We start from the raw sequence: 25,877 nt of genomic DNA, 5'->3' as shown, positions 1-25,877 counted from the left end.
TTTGCTGCACTTTTAAAGGAACTAGATCCACGTGGCCTCAAAGGAAGCTGGGGGTTGGGGGGGGGGGGCGCGGGAAGCCCAGCCCTCCCTGCCCAGGAGGAGGGAAGTTATCTCCAGTTGGAGAGGGCTCACCTTCTATAAGGTGCTGGGGACGTTTGTCCCACACTCATTCCCCACCATTAAGTCAGTCAAGCAAACCCATTGGACAAATGCCACCATGAGAACACAATGTGGTTCTTATTCCCAAGCCAGATGTACCCAGAGCAATTGTAAGTGAGATGGGACCTTTCCGAGTTGCCCCAACTTCCGGTTTCTAGGTTCAAAGCAATTTCTGGGAGGGAGAGTCAGCGGGGAAAAATCACAGCTGACCCACCCTTTGGGCTGAGACTCAGGCGACAGGTGAGCAATCCCCACCGCAATGTTCCCAAATTCTGTGTCACTACAAGAGCCGGGGACGCCAGCATCCCTGGTGACACAGCAGCTCCAGGTGTCCTCCTTTTGTGACAAACTACCCTTCTCAGCCACACCTGCCAAGGCTGCTCCGAAGGGAGCGTTCTGACTTAGTGGAGTTACGGGAATAGAGCCACCTATCCGTAACAAGGGTCTGGAGCCAGGAACGATAGGGACAGCCACAGATAGGAATTCAGGGACTTGCCAATTATTGGAGCCCAGGCGCAGGTTGTCACAGGTGATCTCTCTCAAGGGTCCTGAGCTCTGGTTGCATCAGAATCACCTGGGCAGGTCACACATTTTTGTCGTGACACCCACACCTGAAACTTCCGCGTCGGGGGTGTGGGTGGATCTGTGTCCTTAAGCTCACCAGTGATTCCTCGTGTGGCTGGCCTCGGGAAGCTGGGGAGCTCAGCCCTCCGCCACTGTCATTTTATAGGGGAGGAAACATGTTCCGGGAGGGGCAGTGACCCCCGTCTTCAGGGTGGGTTGATGTGCAACCCATTCCAGGGCCCGGTCGGTTGATCCTGAACCCAGCTTTCTTTCCATGTACTCTCGGCTGCCTTCGTTAACTCTCTGAAAGCCCCATTTGACCGTGGAGCTCTGGGAAGGCGCTAAGGCCAGGGGACCACAGTGTGAGGTCACGCAGCACAGAGTGGCTTCATGAGACTCGAGCATCATAGTTCCCCGTGAATCTCAGCGCGACCCTGGGTGTCCCGATCAGCTGGGCTGTCCTGGCACAGATGTGGGCAGGGGGTGAAATTGTCTTTCATCTGCCTCAGGGGCTTTCCTCCTGCCCTACACGATCATGGCCATTTTCGGGGGGATCCCACTGTTCTACATGGAGCTTGCACTGGGCCAGTACCACCGAAACGGATGCATTTCCATATGGAGGAAAATCTGCCCGATTTTCAAAGGTAACCAAAAGGCTTGAGTGGGTGGGTGGGTAGGTAGGTAGGTCCTGCAGGGGAAAGTATGGGAGCTGGGGACCTTCTTCCGGAATCAGCTGGGCCTGAAGGTATCTCTGGGCGATGACTTGAGTAGTAAGTTTTTGACGGCTCGAGTGGTATGCGGCTGTTAAAGAGAAACAGAATAAATGGCAATCAAAAGCAAACCTGAGGCATCTGGCTACTAGAGCATGTGACTCAATCTCAGAATCATGAGTTTGAGCCCCACATTGGGTGTAGTGATTACTAAAAGATAAACTTAAAAATGGTAATGATAAAAATAAAATAAGCATTTTAGAAAATAAATACAAGTAGATCTAATAGAGTCCTATAACTATAGTGGATAAACTAATGGTTGCCAGAAGGCAAGAGGTGGGGAGTGGGCAAAATGGGTGAAGGGGACTGCGAGGTACAGGCTTCCCGTTATGGTATGAATCCGTCCTGGGGATGAAAGGCACCACATCAGGAATCAAGTGCTGTCACAGCGTCGTGTGGTGACAGATGGTAGCCACACTTGTGGTGAGTAGAGCGTTATATATATATCGTCAAATCACCTGTTGTCCACCTGAAACTAATATAACATTGTGTGTCAGCTGTATTCAAATAAAAGTATTTTTTAAAGCAGCCAAAATAGGGATGCCTGGATGGTTCAGTTTAGCGACTGCCTTCTGCTCAGGTCATGATTCTGGGGTCCCTCATGGGGCTCCCCCATCCGGGCAGAGTCTGTTTCTCCCTCTGACCCTTCCCCTCTTGTGCTCTCTCTCACTCTCTCTCAAATTAATAATAATAATAATAACTTTAAAAAAAATCTAAAGCAACCAAAATAGAGTTTAAAGCAGTAACAGCACACACGTGTGTGTGTTTCTCAAACGTGTGATCCTGCAAATATATCTAAGGAATTTACCACATTGCCACCTGTCCAGCACCTCCCAGAGCCTTGGGGAATGAGGGGGATGGCAGCCCCCAGCAAGCCCCACTCCGCTCCCTTGAGCTGCAAGGGCCCTACAAGGCCCCCGGGGTCTGTCCGTCTGTCACTGTCAGGCCGCCCTGTAAACGTGCCCCCCATCCCCCAACTCCCCTCCCAGGGATCGGCTACGCCATCTGCATCATCGCCTTCTACATCGCCTCCTACTACAACACCATCATGGCCTGGGCGCTCTACTACCTCATCTCCTCCTTCACCGACCAGCTGCCCTGGACCAGCTGCACCAACTCCTGGAACACCGGCAACTGCACCAACTATTTCTCGGGGAACAACGTCACCTGGACGCTGCACTCGACGTCCCCCGCTGAAGAATTTTACACGTAAGTGCATGTAAGTGAGGGGTGGTCTGGTAGAGGCAGGCCACACCCCCGGGGGTGGGGCTTCCGCGGAGGAAGGGAGGGGCTCTTCTCTTTCCTGGTGTGTGTGTTGGGGGGGAATGAAGCCCTTAGGGCAAGAGCAGTACGTGTAAGTGAGCGAGAGGCAGGGCCGCCACCACACTGATGTGGAGCTGGGAGACTCGACCTTGAGTGCTCCCTAATCTGGCCTTCTGCGCTGTTCCTCCCCTCCCCCCTTTGTAATGTGCCAGGCCAGGCTGCCCCCACGTGCCCAGGCCGATCCCTTCCTTGGTTCGCATTCCAAAATGACTCCTCCACGTCAGAACCAGCCTTCTTCCTGGGCCCCCGCTCTGGCCCTGGCACCTTGTCAGGGAATCAAAGCCTCCCCCTGCTGCAGTAGTCCGCAGCTATTCAAAGAGTTTCTGGTTTCCTGTATTCACTTCACAAGCGAGACCTACCCTTTGGAGGAAGATGCCTAGAGTACGTCGTACTCTTCAATGCGGACCTTTCTGGCGGCTGCCAACCACGAGAGCAGGATTTTGGGGTGGAAAGGGGTGCACTACCCAGACACCCAAAAGCTGCCCCATCCAGAAAAGGGGGGCCTGAGAGTCTTCTCCCGGGTCGGAGGAGGGTGGGTGGTGCTGAGTACTCTTCCCAGGGCCTGTGGGCTGGATGTGCTGTTCTGCTGCTCTGTCCCTCAGAATGGGCAGGGCCACCACTCTCTGAGGCTCAGGGACTGCTGGGTCCTCGCGATGAGATGTCTGTCCCTTCCCTTGGCATGCTGCCTGGTCCGCTCACTGCACAGGCCATCTCACGTGCCTTTCTTTCTCACTGGCTCCAGGCGCCATGTCCTGCAGATCCATCGGTCTAAGGGACTTCAGGACCTGGGGGGCATCAGCTGGCAGCTCACCCTCTGCATCATGGGCATCTTTGCTGTTATCTACTTCAGCATCTGGAAAGGTGTCAAAATGTCTGGCAAGGTGAGGAGGACTCTGACTGCCAAGGGGCCCTCGGGAGCCTGGACAGCCCTAGACAGAGAGGGGCACTGTTGGCCTTCAACACCAAACAGGATCCACAATGCTCAATTTCTCTTCACCAAATCTGTTCAGGAATTCTAGAAATGGACCAATCCCAGGAACCATTGTTTGATTTTTAAAAAAAGATTCCTTTAACCCTCCTATGGTGTCACAATGAATAATCGTGGCAGAAAGTTGTTGAAAGCCCATGATGGGCTGTGATCCATGCTTTATATCCACTGGCTACCCTCTTGTCTTGTCCTTTGCTGGGTGTTTTCCCATATTGTAGGTGGGAAGTGGGTCTGGAGGTGGGAGTATTGGCAAGCTGGGAATCAGAGCCCCGTCGGATTCTAAAGGCTCTGATATTTCTGCCGCATCACCCTGCCTCCTATAGTTACAGAAAAGAAGAGGTCCATCTCCTTTCCTAGAGGTTTTCAAGCATAAAAGCCACCAAGACCCACAAGCTGACAATCTGTGTTTCTGCCCTTTTCCCTCACAGGTGGTATGGGTGACAGCCACCTTCCCTTATATCATCCTTTCTGTCCTGCTGGTAAGGGGGGCCACCCTCCCCGGAGCCTGGAGGGGTGTTCTCTTCTACTTGAAGCCCAACTGGCAGAAACTGCTGGAGACGGGGGTAAGATAGCAGGGAAAACGAGGGGCACCTGCCTGTCATTTTACTAAGGGAAGCTAGTCCCCCCAGCAGGGACAACAGAAATGTAGGCTCAGTGGCACATCCGCAATAATGTTTTAAATCAGAAGAACAAGCATGAAAAGTACAGACAAGGGCAGTGGATTGGCTTATGCTAAAATGTGAGGAAGAGAATTCACATTGGTTTCCACATGGTATGTGGTCGCCCCGGGGAGGATCTCTGAGAGCTGGTCTTTCTGCTTTGTGTGGAGCCAGGGGTGGAGGCCAGAGTATGGCCCAGGCTTGGCCCTCACCCTCACCTCTGCTGCCAGGTGTGGGTCGATGCTGCCGCTCAGATCTTCTTCTCTCTTGGTCCTGGCTTTGGGGTCCTGTTGGCTTTCGCTAGCTACAACAAGTTCAACAACAACTGTTACCAGTGAGTATCTGGGGCTCCCCGGGCAAAGCTTGAAAGTGGAGTGAGCATTGTCAGCTGGCCCAGAAGAAGGTGCTCAAAACAATGGCCTCAGGCGTGGCTGGGCCCAGGCACCCCACAGGTCCCTGACCAGTTCCCCCATGGCCAGAGAACCCACCAGGTCCTTAGCCTTCCCCAGGCCAGTCAGGGTTTGAGAGGGGCCCCAGGCCACTTGCGTTTTGCGAGAGCTTCTCACACACACACAATATTTTTTTAATTAAGAAATTCCACATCAGATTTTTAAAAATTGCAACATATAGTAAATATTTCGATTTTACTTATTAATGTGTTTAACAAGAATTTTAATGTGATTATTTATTTATGTACATATTCACAAAAGTATAACGATTGAACTATTTTGAACAAGGCAGAATGCCACCATGATTTTTGTGGCAAAGTCTCATTTCAGAAATTTAGATGAAACAGAGAGTGTTTTACCAATTATGATTTCACTATCACTCATCATCTTTAGAGTTAACTTTGAGTGCCCTCTCACAGAGGGCAGTGACCAGCAATCTAATTGTGCTGTTCATAAGATGATTACAGAGTTCACCTTCTCTTCCAAAGGAATCCACAACTGCCCTAAGCAATGTGGTGTTGCACTGGGACACCAAACTGAAGTTGGATGACAAGGTCTTCTTTTAAAAAAGTGTCAGGATATCCCTGGGACAGGATCATAACTTCATTTGCACATAGTGTCAAAAGTCTAAATCCGGGGACTTTATGAATGTGAGGCCAAGGCTCCCTCATGGCCCTGCCTCCAATCCAGACCCTGCTTCCAAGCAATTTTTTCTTTTCTTTTCTTTTCTTTTTTTTTTTTTTTTAAGATTTTATTTGTTTATTTGACAGACAGAGATCACACAAGTAGGCAGAGAGGCAGGCAGAGAGAGAGAGGAGAGCAGAGAGCTGAGCAGAGAGCCCGATGCGGGGCTCGATCCCAGGACCCTGGGATCATGACCTGAGCCGAAGGCAGAGGCTTTAACCCACTGAGCCACTCAGGCGCCCCCCAAGCAATTTTTTCTTAACATTTTATTTATTTATTTGAGAGAGAGAGGACGCATGAGGAGGGGAGGGGCAGAGGAAACGCAGGCTCCCCTGCTCAGCGGGGAGCCTGACCAGGCGGGACTCGATCCTGGGACTCCAGGATCACGACCTGAGCCGAAGGTGGTCACTTAACCAATGAGCCACCCAGGCACCCCCAGAGCAATTCTTGTTTGAAGTCAGGAGGTCTGGGTGGTTCCAGTTCACCACAGGACATCACTATAACCAGCCCCGGGCTCACCCCCTGCCATGCATGGTGCGAATGGCAGCCCGTGCTTCGAACTACCAACCAGTGTGACAGGCCAGGCTGGGGCAGACAAGAGGGGACACCAGGACAGGTCCCTGAGGGCCTCGGGTGGAGACTGGTGCTCTTGAGACTCTGTCCTTGGAAGTGTCTCAGTCCCGCTGGGTTCTCTGCTCCAGAGACGCCCTGGTGACCAGCGTGGTGAACTGCATGACGAGCTTTGTTTCGGGATTTGTCATCTTCACGGTGCTCGGGTATATGGCCGAGATGCGGAATGAGGATGTGTCCGAGGTGGCCAAAGATGCAGGTGGGAACCTGTGTTCTCTTTATGTCCCTTGCTCTCACTGAATGGCTTGGCTGCTCTTTGGGTCCTTACAGATATCTAAGTTTTGAGCTATTTCTAAATGTTCCTTTAAACATTGTCCAAGGTTTGGGAGAAACTTACCGCCTTCTGCGTGCTCAGCCATGGCGGGGAGGGGATGCGGCAGCTGGATGACTGGATGAGCGCTTTTAAAAGCATTGTGTTTGGTCTGGCGATGAGTCCAAGTCTAATAAGCAAATGATTATTAATCCTTCGAATTTCCCCTTGGAGAAAAATAAAATATAGATGACGTAGTCACGCTACTGTATTGTGAGGTTTTCGTGGAAAAGGAGTGACAGATATTGAAGAAGTGGCCATGGAAGTTTGTGGATGGAATCCCAGGGCTTTCTTGCCAACACACTTCCGTCTTTGACCTGATGCACAGCTGTGCTCGTCCTGGTACCCCAAGCTCAGGCACTTCCATCCAGCCCGTGAGAAGTGGAGGACATGTCCCTCACACTATCAAAAGGGACTTTAAAAATAGCGGGAGGTCTTTATTCCGAGGCCTCCAAGACTCTTCTGGAATGTTTCACCTTTCCTACTGTTTTCTAGCTAATACCATCAGAGAGAGCTAAATGCTCTGGATATCAGTCCTGGCCCAGAAAAAAAAGCTCTGAGTTGTGATGTGGTGGAAACTCTTATTCCCATGTGTAGCTTTGCTAGTGTTAGGGTCTTGGGTTTCTTTCCATCCATACCCCTCCCCCCGCAACTGACTGAGGGTTTACACCTTTTAAGATGGCTGCGGTTCCTTCCCTCTCTTGATGTCAGGATGGGCAGGGGGGATGGTGTGGAGTGTGAGCAAGTGTTCGGGGTGTGTTAAAGCCTATTTCACATGTAAGTTCCCGTGACAGAAGTGTAATTGTTGGTGTGGCTGCGTTTCCCCGAGACGTCTTTGCAGGGCAGGTGTCGGTGACCACCTCCTCCTCTCTCCCACTCTGTCTCAGGCCCCAGCCTCCTCTTCATCACGTATGCAGAAGCCATAGCCAACATGCCAGCATCCACTTTCTTTGCCATCATCTTCTTCCTGATGTTAATCACGCTGGGCCTGGACAGCACCGTGAGTGAATGGGGAGGGAAGCCTGGCTTTCTGGAGGAGACGAGGGGGTTGGGGAGGAAGGTGCGCGTATCCTTCCCATCCTGGCCACCCCAGCAGGTGTTGGCTGCTCCCTCCCGGTGCTCCCTCAGCCCCTGGTTCAGGCCTCCCTGCAGCTGCTCATGGCCCTCTAGGACCTGCGAGAGTCATTCAGGGGTTAATGAGGGTAAGAGGTCTGCACAGAACAGGGCTCAGGTATGTGAACTGCTATTATTGGGTGCTGTCCCTGCACCAGAGGGACCCTAAAGGTCCCTCTTGGGTCTCAGTGCCCTGCTGCCCCACATTTGACTCAGCACCTGGCACTTAGTAGTGTGGGAAGACTCTCAGCTTTGAGTTGGTCTTTCTGGTGAAGCCGGAGTCTCCCCAGGAGGCCTCACATAAAGCAGTCCTGTCCGGGCGCTCTGTTTCTTTCCTTGATGTGCTTGGGGTGGGGGGGGGCTTCTTTATGACCGTGAAAACGGGGTGATACGTTGCCAGCGAGGGCTGGGTCTGTGGGGAGCCCATCATGACCAGCCACCTACCTTCCCGTTCGCTGTCCTCGAAGGGAACACACTGGCCTTGAGCCTCCCCTGTGACAGCTGGCATGTCCCTCTCAGTTTGCAGGCTTGGAGGGGGTGATCACAGCTGTGCTTGACGAGTTTCCGCACATCTGGGCCAAGCGCCGGGAGTGGTTTGTGCTTGGTGTCGTCATTACGTGCTTCTTTGGCTCCCTGGCCACCCTGACTTTCGTGAGTACTGCAACCCCCAGCTTTGAGTAGCCTCTGCGGAGGCAGCAGAGCCCCGCAAGAACCTGTCCCTTTGCTTCCATCTTCTGTGGCGCCCTGGCTTTGGCACCAAGTAAGAGGGTTGATGCTGCTCTGCAAATGTCACCAGGGATCAGGAGGAAAGTTGTTTCCGGCAGTGTTTGTGTGTAGAATCTGTTCTGTGCTTGGTAGTTGGAGGGCTTTCCATCTTGCAATCGACCCAGCTGGATTTCAGGCTTTGCAGTGTGTCTGGAGAAGAACTGAGATTTGCTTTTCCAGTCTTTAGGGCTTCTTTTGTGGGATTACTGCCCTGATGTCCCCATATCCAGAATATCTGGAGGCTGGCATCTCCTGTTTGTAATCTCACTTTGTCTCCCCCAGAGAATATGCAATGGTGAAGAAGTCAGACCCTCTCCCATGATTTTTTTTTTTAAGCGGAGGCAAATACAGTTAAAATGAAATAAGATCACACCCACAGCCATCCCTGGCTTATGTCCTCCTGACTCAAGGCAGATTTTGAAGACCTGCATCTTCAAGCTATGGTCAACAGGGTTGGGTGGGGTGCGGGGGGCACCCTGAGGAGGACCCAAGGGATTGGCAAGTTAAGACAGAAGGAGAAACCAGAACCAATGTGCTCAGCATGTCTGGTATTGCGAACTGGCCCAGGTCCTGTCTTTAGGGACTGGGATTCTTTTTTTTTTTTTTTTTTTTTTTTAAAGATTTTATTTATTTATTTGACAGAGAGAAATCACAAGTAGATGGAGAGGCAGGCAGAGAGAGAGAGGGAAGCAGGCTCTCCGCTGAGCAGAGAGCCCGATGCGGGACTTGATCCCAGGACTCTGAGATCATGACCTGAGCCAAAGGCAGCGGCTTAACCCACTGAGCCACCCAGGCGCCCCAGGGACTGGGATTCTTTAGGGCAGAGTATACAGTAGGTGCTGCATAAGTGGAAGGAAGTTGGAAACAGATCCAGGGACTCTTCTGAGTCTATCTCTTAAAGCTCAGTGGGAGAAGAAGCAAGGAGACAGTGCTCTGTAGCACAGGAAGGGACGTCTGGTGCCGAGCTGTCTGGCCCACGCTGCGAGGGCTGATCTCAGAGGCAGGCTCTGGGAAATTTATATTAGGTCCCAGGTGGGACTGGTCAAAGTTAAGCAGCTATCGGCCTTCCCCATGAAGAGGAGGCAGTGCGTCGGAGGGCCCTTAACTCGTTTGCCGTCTCCTTTCCAGGGAGGGGCCTACGTGGTGAAGCTGCTAGAGGAGTACGCCACGGGCCCTGCGGTGCTCACCGTTGTCCTCATAGAGGCTGTGGCTGTGTACTGGTTTTATGGTAAGATGCTTCCCTCCACCAGACGTGAGCCTTTCTACACCAGCCTGTAGCCCCCAGAATAGAGAAGGGCTGATTTCATCCAAGAAAGCCGGGGCAGGGTACCAGACGTCACCTCCCTGGGGGCCTGGAAAACCACGCCTGCAGAGTGGCTTCTTCTGAAGCAGGTCACCATGTCCTCCACACTCCATGCCACAGATTCCTTGGCTCGTGGGAGGACGCTGTCTCCTTCTGAGTTTAAATGTTCACCTAGAGGGCGTGGGCTGACCAGTTCCATAGAGCTCACCCGTGGAGGAGGCTGGAGATGCTGCGGGGTCTGAGAGCGGCACAGACAACGAAGAACCAGTGCACGGGGAATGCATTTGAGGAGGGTATAATATACCCGTATTTTACAGAGCTCCCCATAAAGCCCCGGGATAGAGTCTGGGAGACCTTCTCCCAGGGAAGAGGCAAGAATGTTCCCGTGTAGATTATCTGCTTTGGCAAAATCCCCAGTTCAGCCCCTGGGATGCCGGGGTGCAATCTGATAGGGGTGAAACTCGCAGCAGCAGAGAGAGGAAGCTGACATGGGTCCATCGGCAGGGCTCCCAAGAATCCGTGGGTGGGGATGGGCTGACCTGGGCAATTGACATGAAGAGAACCAGGTTCAGGGGCTCCTGGCTGGCTCATTCATAGGGCATGGGACTGTTTTTTTTTTGTTGTTGTTTTTTAAGAGTTTATTTATTATTTAACAGAGAGAAAGAGAGCACAAGCAGGGGGAGCTGCAGGCAGAGGGAGAGGGAGAAGCAGACTCCCTGATAAGCAAAGGAGTCCCATGTAGGACTGGATCCCAGGACCAGACCTGAGCCGAAGTCAGATGCTTAACTGGCTGAGCCACCCAGGTGCTCTGAACGTGTGGCTCTTGATCTCAGGGTTTGAGTCCCACATTGAATGTAGAGATTACTCAAAATAAATAAATAAAATCTTTGAAGAAAAAAAGAGAGAGAAATCGAAATCGGGATTTGATCTAAGATCGACTCCCACATTGAATGTACAGATTATTCAAATCTTTGAAGAGAGAAAGAAAGAGAGAGAGAGAAACCAGGTTCAGAGATACCTCTCTTCATCTTTAAAATCAAGAAGTGATTATTTCATTCTGAAAATGTATTGATTTCCCTGGTTTCTATGGTAATAGAACAGCCTTAGCCTGTTTGTCATTACACGTAACGTGAAGAAGGGGAGGCCCCATATTCTGAGTTGCACATGAGCCCAGTGTTTTAAAAAGAATCCCTCCCTGCCTCCTCAGTGATTCCAAGGATGGAGTTCAGGGTACGGGACCTGGCTGTTGCTGAGGCTCTCGGGGAATGGACTGCAGGGCGCCTCGCCTTCCCGTTTCCAGTTTCTCACCAGGAGGAGTTCTCAGTTCTCACATGCACATATTTTTTATAGAAGAACCTTGATCTTGATCTGGCATGTGAGCAGGCAATCTGCTGTTAAAATTTCCTCTTGAATGTTTCCAATGTATGGTCCAAGTCCGTCTCTGTTAAGTGAGGTCCTGATTCCTAGATAAAATGTAACTTTCTTTTCTACAGTACCAGTAAAATCAGATGAGTGCTGAGATCTCAGAAGTCAAGCGCAGTGTGGGCGCCAAGAGGGGGCTTTGGGTCCCTCCCCAAATGTCCACCTGCCTCGCCCACTCCATGTAGAAAGAACGTTGCTGGCTATCAAATGCAGTTTTGTGACAAGTCCCCTGTCCCACTTTCAGACCAGATTGGTGCCCCTGAGTCCCCGCCGCGACAAACTCTAGAGCTGCTCATTGTCTCTGAGGGAGTCCATGTCGTCCCTCAGCCTATCTCTCTTTCTCTTGCGGGTGACTTTAGGCATCACTCAGTTCTGCAGTGACGTGAAGGAAATGCTCGGCTTCAGCCCTGGGTGGTTTTGGAGGATCTGCTGGGTCGCCATCAGCCCTCTCTTTCTCCTGGTGAGTGGCCATTTCCCTCTCCCTGGCCCGGAAGAAAGGTTCACCCCAACTGTTATGTAGAGTAAATTGTGCTGAAGTGTAACAGAGTTGCAGAAGAGTGTGTAAATCTGAAGTGTACCTCTCATTGCAACTTTATAAATCAAGCATGCTTTCGCAGCAGGAACCATGCTAAGAAATAAAAACATGACCAGCCCTTGAGAAGCCCCTCTGGTGTCCCTCCCAGTCAGTGTGTCCCCCAGGCTTCCCCGCTTTCTGGCTTCCAGCACCATGGAAGGGTAGTCGGGGCTTGGATCCCTGTGGCATGTGTCCATCACAGCCCTGCTCCGTGAGAATGATAAATAACATTTATTGAACATGAGGTGCCAGACCAGACTTCGTGCTAAACTTAGATCCATTGCTCTGTGAATCCTTACAACCGTTCCATGAAGGAGCATAGTCCTCATATGCCATTTTACAGTTAAGGAAATTGAAGCCTGAAGGGTCCCAGGTTACATGTGACGTGTAAGAGCTCTTCAAGACCTGGGAAGGATTTCCTCAGCTGCTCTTGAAGGCCCTGGGAGGAGGGGTCCTTGTAATTTCGTATTCATTTTCTTCAAGATGCCCCACACGAGAGTCCTCAAGCGTGGACCTGAGTCAAAAGTAGAATCCATCTAATGCCCAAGGACCTGGGTGAGAACATTCAGTTCCAAGTATTGCCTCTTTGCATTCAGTGCTCACCCCCCGTGTCCCTCCGAAGGAGACACTTGCCCCAAGACGCCGAAGCTCCCTACTCACATCCCAGCTGTGCTCTAAGGAAGCCCTGCGTAAAGTGGCTCCGGGCCCGTCAGCAGGGATCACTCTCCAGTTCTTTCATTTTAACTGTAATTTTATCTTGGAGGGAATTTTTTTAATCTCATAGAGCCAGAAAGCTTGTTGGACTGGTCCTTCCATCAGGCTCTAGCTTGTTAGGAATGTCTGGGCCAAACATTTTGTCTTAGGGACATCTCTGGCTTTGACATAGAGGTCATTGTTCCTTCCCCGTCTTGTTTAAAACAACAAGGGAAAATCCCTTCGTGTGTTCTGTTCTGACTTTCTCTGGGCGGCCCTTTGTTTGGTACTTTTTGTGCCCATACATCTGGACATGAACATATAAGGTGAGCCGTAAGTTCCCTCTTGCCTCTGTGATGCTGCGTGAGTCTGTCTGTACCCCAGAAGCTTTGCTTGACTTCCATTCCCCTGACCCTCGCAGGTTTCCAAAACCAAAGCCAACCACTGCCCTGGGCAGCAGATAGTTCTCAGTGCCCAGCGGCTCTGGGGAGTGCTCTGGTGGCTCTAGTGTTCCCCCAGACTTGGCCTGGTAGTTCTTATTACCTGATCAGCTCACTGGTAAACTAAAAATACGTGTATATTTTTCTTTAAAATTTTAAAATTTGAGTTAGGGAACCGTGTAATGTTTAGTAAAGGGAGTGATTCATCACTTGCCTGTAACACGGGGTGCTCCTCCCCACAAGCTCCCTCCATAATCCCGTCACCCAGCCAGCCCACCTCCACCCCTTCTCTCCATCCACCCTCTTGGTTCTCTATCCTTAGGAGTCTTTTATGGTTTGCTTTCCTTGCTCTCTTTTTCCCCTTCCCCTATGTTCATCTGTTTAAAAAAAAAAAAAAATGTCTTTTTTAAAATCCAGGACATTTCGTTGTTTTCCGTGAGAGGGCTGGCACGAACTGCCTAGCCGGCCATCACTAGACGCAGTTCTCACATAGATGGATCAGTAATTTATGTGATTACCTGTGCTTCTTGATAATCTACTTAAATCCTTTCATTTGGTTTTCAAAGAAAAGAGGAGAGTTCCTTTGAGTTCCTTGAGGGAAGAAGCTCTGTCTCTCTGCTTCAGTATCCCCTACCAGGAAGGCAAGGATGTCCAGGGCTGAGATGTGGGAGAGGCAAGTAAGGCCACAGGTGTCAAATGGAAGGGGGGGAGGGGTTGGGCCCAAACTACTCAAAACTACTACCTTTTACTACAACACTTTTTAAAAACCAAAATTAATGCAGGAAAGTCCCCAGTCAGCAGATTTCAACATTTTAAATAAACAAACACAAGGCCTGACCTGGACTTGCGTGTCTCACCTCGCTCACCTTACCCTAATCTGGCCCTGTCAGATCTTGTCTTTTTAAAAATATTGCACTAAAGTATTCCCCCTTGATGACTAAAATCGACTTAACTGTTGTGCCCAAGGCGAGTGCCTCGCAGGCTCCCTCCCCTCGTCCTGGCCCCAGGCTTTATAGTATTTCATCTTTGTGAGCCTCTGGCTATCTTGCAGCCTGGGCAAACATGTGTGGTGTGCAATCATGCCCCGTGAGCTCCCATGCCCGGCAGAACTCATGCACACACTTGGCTGAGGCCCGTCACTCCTGACCCCTGCCGTGTTTGCTTTTACTCACTTCCTCTAAAGGCAAGTGCTCTAGGGCCCAGCGAATGGGAGGCAAATTCGTCTTCCACTTTTGGGTCTCTGTACCAGATCCCTGGCTCTGCGCTTTTTAAGGCTGCCTTCAGTGAACAAGCAGTCGCTTACTAAAACTATTCTTTTTCACTGAAGCCAAGTTTCAGAAAAAAGAAAATATATATGAGCAGGGAGAGGCAGAGCCGTTCCTGCATGGGGTGTGTCCAGAGTTGCACACACTGGCTACCACAGGAGCCTGAGGCCTCTCTGAACTGGGCTGGGTTTCCCATACCTGACGTGAAGATGAGAAGGAGTTATAGAAGGCTCCTCACGGTGCAGCCTTGCCATGTTCCAGAACTAGCTCCCCGAGTAGCTGGGCCCAGGGGTGAGGACAGTGAGTCCCGGGAAGGGTCTGCGCTGGGAAAGCTTTCTCCCAGACTTAGGATAACACTGTTGGGAAGATGGATGTGTGTTTAACAACTTCCCATTTTATTACCTGCAGACAAAGAAGGAAAGATATAAATAGTTGTCGAACCACACAAATAGTTTACATCACTACTTTCTTTATGACTACGGAGTAATAAAATTAAATCAAGAGCAGTGACGATTTCAGCCCTGTGGTTACTAGGCAGAAACTGGTGTTTATGCTCTCCCTCTGGAAACCAAACTAAAGTAAGAAAACCTATAAACTGAGTGTTGGGAACACACCGTGGTGTTTCTTGGGGGGGAGATATTTTCATTTGAATTTTCTTTCTCCTTCCACACTTCCGGTCATGATGAGGGCCAGGGCGGGTGGTCACTCATGGCTGAGACACGTCGTGGCAGGGCCATGCCTGTAGAAACCCCAGGCTAAGGCTCTCAATGCAGAAAGCAGAGACCTCAAGAAAAGAGGGGACACATATACCCAGGAGCCCAAGGCTTCTCCAGGTCTTGAGAACCTTAGTATCTCTCCCGGACACAGGTAACTTCCATCTGACAGCTGGGAAATGCAGGAGGAAGTGAAAACAGAACCTAGAGAACTGTGGGGCCCTAGGATGGGCAGATGCTGTGGAGAGGCCACCCAGATCATTCTTCCACTGTCTGGCAAGACCGGACCCAAATCACTTTTCATAGTTGCCGGTGCTTTCCCCTTTGCCCCAAAGGGATTGCTTTAACTCCTCAGAAAAAAACGTTCTGAGGCCTTGGCATCCTTGCTCGAAGGGTCGAGATGGGGGGTGGAGAGGAGAATCAGTACAAGCACCTGGCTGTTTCCTGGTTGCAGCTCGGGCTCAGCAATGAGTGGATTCTATGCGTCAGAGTTCAATCAAGGATCTCTCACATTTGAGGGATTTCCTGAAAGGATCCCAGCTTTAGCATCTGGGGTCTGGGGTATCAGAACTGCCCCTATCTGCAAGGATGTCGTTACGATTTGTAATGTTTCTTGGCATTCTGGTTCCAGTTCATCATCTGCAGTTTTTTGATGAGCCCGCCCCAGCTCCGACTTTTCCAGTATAACTACCCTCAGTGGAGTATCATCCTGGGTTACTGCATAGGGACCTCGTCTTTCATCTGCATCCCCACATACATAGCGTACCGGCTGATCGTCACTCCAGGGACATTTAAAGAGGTAGGTGCTCGTGCGTGTGTTCTGACTAATAATTGTTTTGGGAGAAAAGGATACTCTGGTTGTGCTCGGTTCAGAGGAGATGAGTCCCCCATGTGAAACTCAACCGTTGGCTCTTGATCTTCTATATTTATATGTCTACACCAGTGAGCGACCTGTATTGGCTGCCACTCCCAGGAGCCTTCGATGCGGTGATGAGAGAGAGAGCTGGTATTTGCATGCACCACAGCCCACAGCTTGAGCTGTGTATAGCGTTCTAAACGTCTCAGATGACCACTTTGCCTTCTGCTTGCCATCGGGCATGGACATCAGATCTGTCATGTCTGAAGCAATACATACTTTTTATGTTTTCTGTTTGATCACAACCTCATTCCTCCCCAAGGGCCTTGGACCCTGGTGTGGCTTGAAATACACACTCGGGCCCAGAACTGTTGAGTTTATTCCTTTAAATCATCCTTTATTGCAGTCCTTTGGTTCCATTGATTACAATCTGGAGGTCATAGTCCGGGGTGATCTGTTTCTTAGATTGTCACCTTGCAAAAGGCCATGGCCTGGCAAATTTTGAGAGCCACGGTAGTCTAGCAACTAGAATGTTACCAAAACAGGGAAAACAAAAGTGGGCCTGGCATTTTGGGAGATCAGCAGCATGGGTGGCTGGGGACTAGGACACAAAAGCCAAAAGTTCTACTTGTGTTGTTCAGGATACTGTTCCACCATACATCTTCGTGGCTCTCTGCTCTTTCTGCACAACATAGCCCCCCTCAAGACTAGTTAGAATGATCTGTGTCCAGTTCCCAATTAGCAAGACTTAATTCTGCTTAATCAGTCACAGCTTACATACTCCTCTATAGGGGGGGATGGTTTGTGAAATTATGTTTTCAATGAACTGACATGTCCAGGTAGCTGATGAGGGCTGCAGCCACTTCTTTTTAAGGGGATTTCTGGCATGAGACTACAGTTCTTGAATGTGAACTTGATTAGGAACACAAAATAGACAGTTTTGTTAATGTCATTAACTATGCAGATGGAACTATTTGAGTTCCATAGGCCCTTCTCTGTAAGGAAGAACAAACTCCCAGAATCAGGGAACAAAAGATTGAAGGACTGAAACTAATGTAATATTGTGTAGGAACTATACTCAAAAAAAAAAAAAAAAAGAAAGAAAGAAAGAAAGAAAGAGACTTTCATTTTCAATGCAAAATATAAAGGATGAGTAGCACAGCTTCACCTACAATCCATAAATCAAAAATGCTTTCAGATCCAATTTTGCCCACTTCCTGTACATACTCTCAGCCATCAAAAATTTTACTAAGCAGCTTCCTAAAGATTTTTCTAAGCCTCTGAGTTGCTGCTGTTTTCCCTTCTTCATGTCACCCTGATGCTAAGTTTTACATGGTGGGCTGTATATTTCATACCCAAGCCCAAGTGTATTTCAGATCATCTTAAAGCTTCTATGTATCTCAGCTGTTTCCAAACTAAAAATTCCTAAAGTCTTCCCTGTAATGAGTCCTATGTCAACATGAGTTTGCTTTAGCAGTGATGATTTAAATCATCACGTCTTTTTAAAGTTTTGTGATAATTTGTACCTTTGTATGAACTAACCAGTACTTCTTCACAGGCAGATTGATGAGATCAGGGACATCCTAGCCATTGCAGTGGCTGCATCCACATCATGCGTCTGGTGTGTGTGCAGGGCGGTAGGAGCCTGGCTGGGGCAGGGGTGCAGGGGGCAGGGGGTGGACAGAGTCCAGCATTCTCTCTGCTCCCTGAGCAGTATGTGGTCAAGGAGGCTTCCTTGGTCCAGAGAAAAAGATTTGCTTTCCCAGGTCCTTGAAAGCATGTTATACCCCAGTGGAGGTTCTACTGAAAGTTCATCATTTTCTCCCATTAATATTACAATGATTTTTATAATTAGTTGACAGATGCTTATAGTTCCTGAATATGTCATTTTCAAAGTTGTATTTAAGTGATCTCTACACCCAACATGGGGCTCAAACTCCTGACCCTGAGATCAAGAGTCACAGCTTCCAACTGAGCCTGCCAAGGGCTCCCTGAATGTATCATTTTTAATCTATAGTTGGGAACAAATAAATCGGGAATGCCTTTCTTAAGGAAAGTCAGTGAGACTATTCCCACTTACTAGTAAATGCCATTAAAATGCTATTTAAATGTTTTCATATTAATGTTGAAATATTTAACTAAGTGTTAATGAATGTTTTTAACATTGTATTTTCTTCCCAACAGCGTATTATTAAAGGTATCACTCCAGAAACAGCGACAGAAATTCCCTATGGGGACATCCACTTGAATGCCATATAACATGCTTCAGTGAGAGGAAAATGGCTTCCCAACAACCTCTTCCTCTGGTTCTGACAAGTCATGCCTCGCCTTCTCCCCTCTCAGTGAACGAGTTTCCAGCTACACCTGACAATGGAAGGAAGGGCCTTCTTCATGGAGAGACTGTCCCAAAAGACTATGGTGCCCAGACTCTTATGGCCTCCAAATACTTGTTTCTGGGAAATCTCCTGGACATATCACCGTGTTAGCTCTATGACCAGCTAAACTGGACTATTTTGGATGTGTGAGGGTGTGTATGGAGGTGATGAGAGCCACCATCTCATCAGTTAGGATTAGGTTTAGAATCAAGTTTGTACAAGTCTCCTGCATCGTTTCTTGTTATGATCATTGGTATCTGACATCCACTTGCTTCTAAAGATTTCACTGTTGATGAGTGCATAAACCACGTAGGAGAAAACAGGGATACTGTTTTGTTAGCCATATATTTTCCGAGTAGCATAGAATTCTATAGCTGGAATCTTCTAGAACCCTGTAACCTGTGTGCCTTTGTGGAGTCAGGAGAGGAAGATGTAGAAACTAAATGGAAAAATAATGTATTCATGTGAGCATGTGTGTCTGTGTATACTGTTGTCTCGGTGTATCCTTCTCTCTATTCCAATACTTTGGGCCCATTACAAACTATATGAATTTCCTCTAATTTTTCTTACATTAACAATTCCACCTACTCAAATGTGTGTGTATGTTATTATAAGGGTATCATTGCCACCTCTGCCTTTTCCAGTGACACACTTCAGCGCGCACCTTCCTTTCTGGGCCCGTGTTCAGCGTTTGCTGCACTTCATTGTCATCTTCCTGTCCCTGCCAGCGAAACATGCAGGATAATGTTCCACAGGCAAATCCGGCCCATTTCATTAGTGACTGTGGCTTGGCCATAAACCGCTTTGAAGGTGATACTGACAAATGCTTCTTCGGTGTTCAGGTGACCATCTCGTTTAAGCTGTTTCAGATGACCTGGTTTGACTGCTCAGGTTACTTTGATTTGTGAAGAGAGGATTAAATCCAATTCTTGCTTACAGGGTATAAAGGTCTGGTACCCTGACCTTAACCAAGGTTGCCCTCAATCCAGAAGTAATTGGAGACTCTGGATTAGCCTTAAATGGAATTCCCCCAACCCTTCCTGGTTGACTACCAGGATTGTGAGCTCTCCAGATAATACTCAAGATTGAGGCTAAAATAAGTAAGGCTAATTGGAAAAGGGTCAGTTAAATGAATAACCTTGCATTTCACATAAAACATTGAATACGGATCAAGTAAATTTGACCCCGGGTGGATTTTGGCTTTCAGATGCGTAAGTAAAGAAGTAAATTTACCTTGTAATGTAAGATTTCCTCACCAGAATCTTAAAGGGAATAAACCTAGTCAATGATAAAAGGACTCAATCATCTCGCTGCACATCATTTCAGTCCTCTATATATATAGCATTTAATTCTAACAGCCTTATAGAAAGAAGACCCATCTAGCAGAGACTTGGTTTTATCCAATTATAGATCTCCTCTCTTGGCTCCTTTCCGCCCCCCCCAGTCTCTGCCCCAGCCGTCTTCTTGTATTCTCCCTACATCCTTCTATTTCTGATTCTTTGCTTCTCCCAGCAGGATATTTTCCTTATAGAAGTGAGCTGCTGAGAAGTTTCCCAAAATATTAGAGGAAAAGAGTAGAGGGATTAAAAAGTCCCTCACTGACCTACCTTCATTATCTTTCCTCTTTCATTCCTTCATGCTCCTTATTTCCATTCTCTTCGCTTTCTAGCACGCTGAAGGGAGAGGGGTTGTTTAAGGGGCAGCGTAAGTCAGTGGTAACTAGCTTTGCAAATTTAAAGAACTACTTTATGAAGATATTCAGATATGGATTCTTTCTGTCCCACACACACTTATGCATGTTCCAAAGACATCATTTTTTTAAAAAAGCACTTTTTCAAACAGAATTAGAGTTCTGCCACGCCAGGTGTCGAAGGGATTATATAGGTGTTTTGAAAAGTTTTCAGACTTCACTGGACTTAAATAATGAAATCTCTGTTCTGCACAGTTTTCATTTACTTGATCCCTATTTATCAGTACTACTACGGATTTTTTTTTTTAAAGGATAACTTAGAAGTAGGTAGATGGACTTTAAAACAATCTTTTAAAGACCTTTTACATCTAATGTAGTATTTACATAAAAGTAAAAAATAAAATGGAATTGAATTGTAAAGTTATTTCACTACTGCAGTTAATTTTTATTTCTGTGATTTTATTAGTAAGCAACACCCAGGAAAGAGGCAATACAGAAGATAAAGGCATAGAAGGAAGCCAAGGGAATTCAACTGATTAAGGTTGTTTCCTATATTGATAAGCAATGAAGCCAAAGAATTCCTCTCCCTTCCAGAAAACTTACAATCTATTTAAAATTTATTCCATTTGTTGTTTAGAATGCATATGATTGGTAGCCTAAATTCATTGCCCTGGCTGCCCCATCTGACAAGCACAAAGTCAACACAATAGCTCCAAAATCAACTAGTGAAAATCATATCAAATAATAAAATCTAACAATAAGGCAAAAAAAAGTTTTTTTGGTGAGATGTCACCCCCTCACCATCCTCTTTTTACTAAACTTGTTAATTTCATTAATCTCAAAATTTAAGCTTAAATATACATTTCCATTTAACCTATCCATGCCATTCCCAAGCCTGAAAAGGGAGATTACTCTTCTAGAAGTGAGGATACGGCTCTCTGACAAGTTGAAGGAGTGACCTGATATGTTATACCTGTTGTATAATTGATTTGGGTTTCACCGTCAAAGCGAGGCTTGAAACTATGGAATGCAATGGCTTAACTATGGTGTTCTTACTCCATATCTTAGTGCTTAGCCACAGAATCGGACAATCCAAGGCTGGTTCCCTTCTTAGCATATGTCTACTCATAAATCAACAACTGGTGCATGAAATACCAGAATTGTTCAGAATGACGGTGATCATTCATACGGCAGCAATCAGAGGACATTTTTCACCATCATTTTCTCCATTCCTTCTTTTCTTGGCTCGGGGGCTAGTGGGGAAAAGCAGTAGGTTCCCCAGAGAGACTATGTTACAACCTGTCATCCCATAAGTAAGTAATGTAATAAAAGCAAAATAGTCCTATGCTCAGTGGGAAGAGTTATATACTTTAAAGTCAACATGGAAGGGGTTGGAGCAAGTTGGTGGAGGACTATGAGACATAAATATCATTGGGTCCCAGGAGTTCGGCTAGTTACCAAACCATTCTGAATACCTACAAACTCAACAGGAGATTGAAGAGAAGAGCAGAAATTCTAGGAACAGAAAAGCGACCACTTTTTGGAAAGTAGGACCTGCAGACAAGTGAGTCAGAGGTGATCTATGGGATGATAGACTGCGGAGGGGAGGGGCCAGCTGCCAGCAACCATAGAGCAGCAGAACACAAAATTGGAACTTTTAAAAGTCTGCTATACTGAGGGACGTCACTCCAGAGGCTAAGGAGGGATGGAGCCTTGATGGGGACAGTGTGTTCTCAGTCCCTCAGGGTCTCAGAAGGACCGAGGGTGTCTGAGTGCAGCGGAGCTCTCAGGTATTGGAGGGGGGAAACCGGATGCAGAGATGGACCTGAATAGTGGGCTTTCAGCTCAGGGTTACCTTAAACTGTGATCTGGGAGACATTTGGGCCACTACTTTCTGAGCAGGGACTCCACAAATGGCAAACCCAGGGAGACTCACCTTCCTCCTCCGGAAGCGGTAGAGGGCAGCAGGAATTTGCTGGGTTGGAAGACTCCAAACGGGGCCATGCACCAGAGTTAGAAATGCTCGGTCACAAGCTGGGTGAGCATGGAGTGTGGCCAGAGACCAGAGATTGACTGCTTTTCTCTGAGGGTACACTGAGGAGTGGGGCCCTGAGCTCTCAGCTCCTCCAGGCTGGAGATTGGGAGGCCGCCATTTTCATTCCTATCCTCCAAAGTGGTATGGAAAGTGTTCAGGGAACAAAAGCTCCAGAGAGCGAACTCTAGCAGATTACTTAGCTTGGCCTCTGGCAAGGGAGGTGCAATTCTGCCTTGGGCCAAGACATTTGAGAATCTCTGCAACAGGCCTCTCTGTCAGAAGATCAGCAAGAAACCCCAGCCAAGACCAAGTTCACCGATCAATAAGAACTGCAGAACTCCAGAGCAAGGAGAAAGCAACACAGAATTCATGGCTCTTTTCCCATTCCTTAGTCTTTCAAAGTTAAATTTTTTTAATTTTATTTTTTTCTTATTCTATTTAAAATTTTTTTCCTCTTTCCTATTTTAATTTTTTAAACTATTTTATCTTATCAACACCTTTCTAAAAATCTTTTTCAATTTTCATTGTTATAGTCCTATTCTAACCCTTCATTGTATTTAACCTCATTTTTTGTATACATATAGGTTTTTCTTTCTTTAGAATTTTGGGATACAGTTTCTTCTAACAGATCAAAATATACCCTATCTAGTGCATGGCTTTGTGCTAGTCTCCTGCCTGATTACATTCTCTTTTTTACCCCCCTTTTCTCAACCAAATTCTTTTTTTTTTAAGATTTTATTTATTTATTTGACAGAGAGAGATCAGAAGTAGGCAGAGAGACAGGCAGAGAGCAAGGAGGGAAGCAGGCTCCCTCCTGAGCAGAGAGCCCAATGTGGGACTCAATCCCAGGACCCTGAGACCATGACCTGAGCCAAAGGCAAGGACTCAACCCACTGAGCCACCCAGGCGCCCTCAACCAACTTCTTATCAATTTCTTTTTTAGAATCCTTTTAAATTGTCATCATTACAGTCATATTCCATCCTTTCATTGTGTTTCATTGTGTTTACCCTTATTTGTGTGTGTGTTTGTGTATATATATATATATATATATTATATATTTATATTCATTTACATATTATATATATATAAAGTTTTTCTTTCTTCATAATTTTGGGAGGCAAGTTTCTTCTAACAGCCCCAAATGCACCCCAAATTAAGTGTGTGGCCCTGTTCTATTAACCACTCTTATAGATACAGATATATATATTAGATATGTATTAGACTAGTGAATAGATACATATAGATATATATCTAGATATATCTAGATATAGTTATATATAGATATATAGCTATAGATATAGATAAGTGATACCATAGATATAAGTGATACCATAGATACCATATATATAGATATATATCTATATATAACTATATCTTTATCTATATATATACTTTTTTTCCTTCTCCTTTCTCCCTGCTGGTTTTGGGTCTCTTCCAATTTGGTTAGTGTATATTTTTCTGGGGTTGTTGATATCCTCTTAGTATTTTGTTCTCTCATTTATCTATTCTTATTTGGATAAAATGACAAGGCAGAAAAACTTACCTCAAAAAAATTAACAAGAGGCAGTACTGATGGCTAGAGACTTAATCAATACAGACATTAGCAGCATGTCAGAACTAGAGTTCAGAATGACAATTATCAAGGTGTTAGCTGGGATCAAAAAAATCATGGAAAATACTAGAGAATCATTTTCTGGAGAAACAAAAGCACTTTCTGGAGAAATAAAATCGCTTTCTGGAGAAATAAAAGAACTAAAATGTAATCAAGTTGAAATTTAAAAAGCTATTAATGAGGTATAATAAAAAAATGGAGGCACTTACTGCTAGGATAAATGAGGGAGACGAGAGAATTGGTGATATAAAAGACTAAGTGATGGAAAATAAAGAAGTGAGAAAAGTGAAATAAACAACTACTGGACCACAAGGGGAGAATTTGAGAGGTAAGTGATACCATAGATGAAACAATATTAGAATAATTGGGATCCCAGAAGAAGAAGAAAGAGGGAGGGGCAGAGGCATATTGGAGCAAATTATAGCAGAGAATTTCCCTAATTTGGCAAAGGGAACAAGCATCAAAATCCAGGAGGCACAGAGAATCCCCCCCAAAATCCATAAAAAATAGGTCAACACCCCATCATCTAATGGTAAAACTTACAAGTGACAAAGTGAAAATCCTGAAAGCAGCTCGGGAGAAGAGGTCTGTAACATACAACAATTAGATTGGCAGCAGATCTATCTACAGAAACCTGGCAGGTCATAAAGGATTGTCATGATATATTCAGAGCACTAAATGAGAAAAATATACAGCTAGGCTGTCACTGAAAATAGAAGGAGAGATTAAAAAAGCTTCCAGGAAAACAAAACTAAAAGAACTTGCAAACACCAAACCAGGCCTACAGGAAATATTGAAAGGGGTCCTCTAAGCAAAGAGAGAGCCTAAAAGTAACAGACCAGAAAGTAACAGAGACAATATACAGTAACAGTCATCTTCCAGGCAATGCAATGGCACTAAATTAATATTTTTCAATAGTTACCCTGAATGTAAATGGGCTAAATGCCCCAATCAAAAGACACAGGGTATCAGAATGGATAAAATAATAAGACCCATCAATATGCTGTCTGCAAGAAACTAATAGACCCAAAGACACTGCCAGATTTAAACTGAGGGGGTAGAAAACAATTTACCATCAAAAGAGATCCTTATATCATGGAAATGATATCCTTATAATACTTATATCAAGAGTGGCAATCCTTATATCAGATAAAGTAGATTTTAAGACAAAGACTATAATAAGAGATGAGGAGGGACATTATATCATACTAAAAGGTCTATTCAATAAGATCTAACAATTTTGAATATCTATGCCCCTAACATGGGAGCAGACAATTATATAAACCAATTAATAACAAAATAAAGAAACACATCAACAATAATACAATAATAGTAGGAGACTTTAACATCCCCCTTCACTGAAATGAACAGATCATCTAAGCAAAAGATCAACAAGGAAATAAAAGACTTTTTAAATGACACTGGACCAGATGGACATCACAAATATATTCAGAACATTCCATCCCAAAGCAATAGAATACACACTCTTCTCTAGTGCACATGGAACATTCTCCAGAATAGATCACAACCTAGGTCACAATCAGGTGGGTACCAAAAGACTGGGATCATTCCCTGCATATTTTCAGGCCACAATGCTTTGAAACTAGAACTCAACCACAAGAGGAAAGTTGGAAAGAAATCATATACATGGAGGCTAAGAATGAATGGGTCCCCCAGGAAATTAAAGAAGAACAAAAAAATTAATTCATGGAAACAAATGAAAATTAAAACACAACGGTTCAAAATCTTTGGGACACAGCAAAGGTGGTCCTGAGAGTAAAGTATATAGCAATACAAACCTTTCTCAAGAAATAAGAAAGGCCTCAAGTACATAACCCACCCCTACACTGAAAGGAGCTGGAGAAAGAACAGTAAAGAAAGCCTAAATCTAGCAGGAGAAGAGAAATAATAAAGAACAGAGCAGAAATCAATGAAATAGAAATCAAAAGAACAAATCATGAATGAAAGAGGAGAGATCACAACCAACACCAAAGAAATACAATTATAAGAATATATTATGAGCAGCTATATACCAGCAAATTTGGCAATCTGGAAGAAATGGATGCATTCCTAGAGACATATAAACTACCAAAACTGAACCAGGAAGAAATAGAAAACCTGAACAGAACCTTAACCAGTAAGGAGATTGAAGCAGTCATCAAAAATCTCCCAACAAACAAGAGCCCAGGGCCAGACTACTTCCCAGGGGAATTCTACCAAACATTTGAAAGAAGAATGAACATCTGTTCTCCTGAAACTGTTCCAAAAAATAGAAATGGAAGAAAAACTTCCAAATTCATTTTATGAGGCCAGCATTACCTTGATCGCCAAACCAGACAAAGACGCCATCAAAAAGGAGAATTCCAGGGGCACCTGGGTGGCTCAGTGGGTTAAGCCTCTGCCTTCGGCTCAGGTCATGATCCCAGGGTCCTGGGATCAAGCCCCGCATCAGGCTCTCTGCTCAGCAGGGAGCCTGCTTCCCCA

At 46.4% G+C, this 25,877-nt stretch overlaps 1 protein-coding gene across 2 annotated transcripts in view; it reads left to right on the top strand.

The window, feature by feature from the left end:
• The window catches only part of SLC6A4 (solute carrier family 6 member 4), a 33,478-nt gene extending 13,309 nt beyond the window's left edge, over positions 1 to 20,169 (top strand). For both annotated transcript variants that reach the window (XM_059378840.1, XM_059378842.1), the window contains exons 3-14: positions 1,233 to 1,367; positions 2,483 to 2,702; positions 3,559 to 3,697; positions 4,233 to 4,367; positions 4,694 to 4,797; positions 6,298 to 6,425; positions 7,424 to 7,536; positions 8,169 to 8,300; positions 9,543 to 9,642; positions 11,499 to 11,599; positions 15,456 to 15,623; positions 17,865 to 20,169. In XM_059378840.1, coding sequence (XP_059234823.1) covers positions 1,233 to 1,367; positions 2,483 to 2,702; positions 3,559 to 3,697; positions 4,233 to 4,367; positions 4,694 to 4,797; positions 6,298 to 6,425; positions 7,424 to 7,536; positions 8,169 to 8,300; positions 9,543 to 9,642; positions 11,499 to 11,599; positions 15,456 to 15,623; positions 17,865 to 17,939 — 1,550 coding nt within the window. In that variant the 3' untranslated portion in view covers positions 17,940 to 20,169. The remainder of the gene's footprint in view (positions 1 to 1,232; positions 1,368 to 2,482; positions 2,703 to 3,558; positions 3,698 to 4,232; positions 4,368 to 4,693; positions 4,798 to 6,297; positions 6,426 to 7,423; positions 7,537 to 8,168; positions 8,301 to 9,542; positions 9,643 to 11,498; positions 11,600 to 15,455; positions 15,624 to 17,864) is intronic.
• The last annotated feature ends 5,708 nt before the right edge of the window (positions 20,170 to 25,877 follow it).

This window comes from Mustela nigripes, chromosome 16, assembly GCF_022355385.1.
Source record: "Mustela nigripes isolate SB6536 chromosome 16, MUSNIG.SB6536, whole genome shotgun sequence".
Lineage (NCBI taxonomy): Eukaryota > Metazoa > Chordata > Mammalia > Carnivora > Mustelidae > Mustela > Mustela nigripes.
Note: the sequence above shows the minus strand (reverse complement) of the source record. Positions and strands in the feature narration are given on the sequence as shown.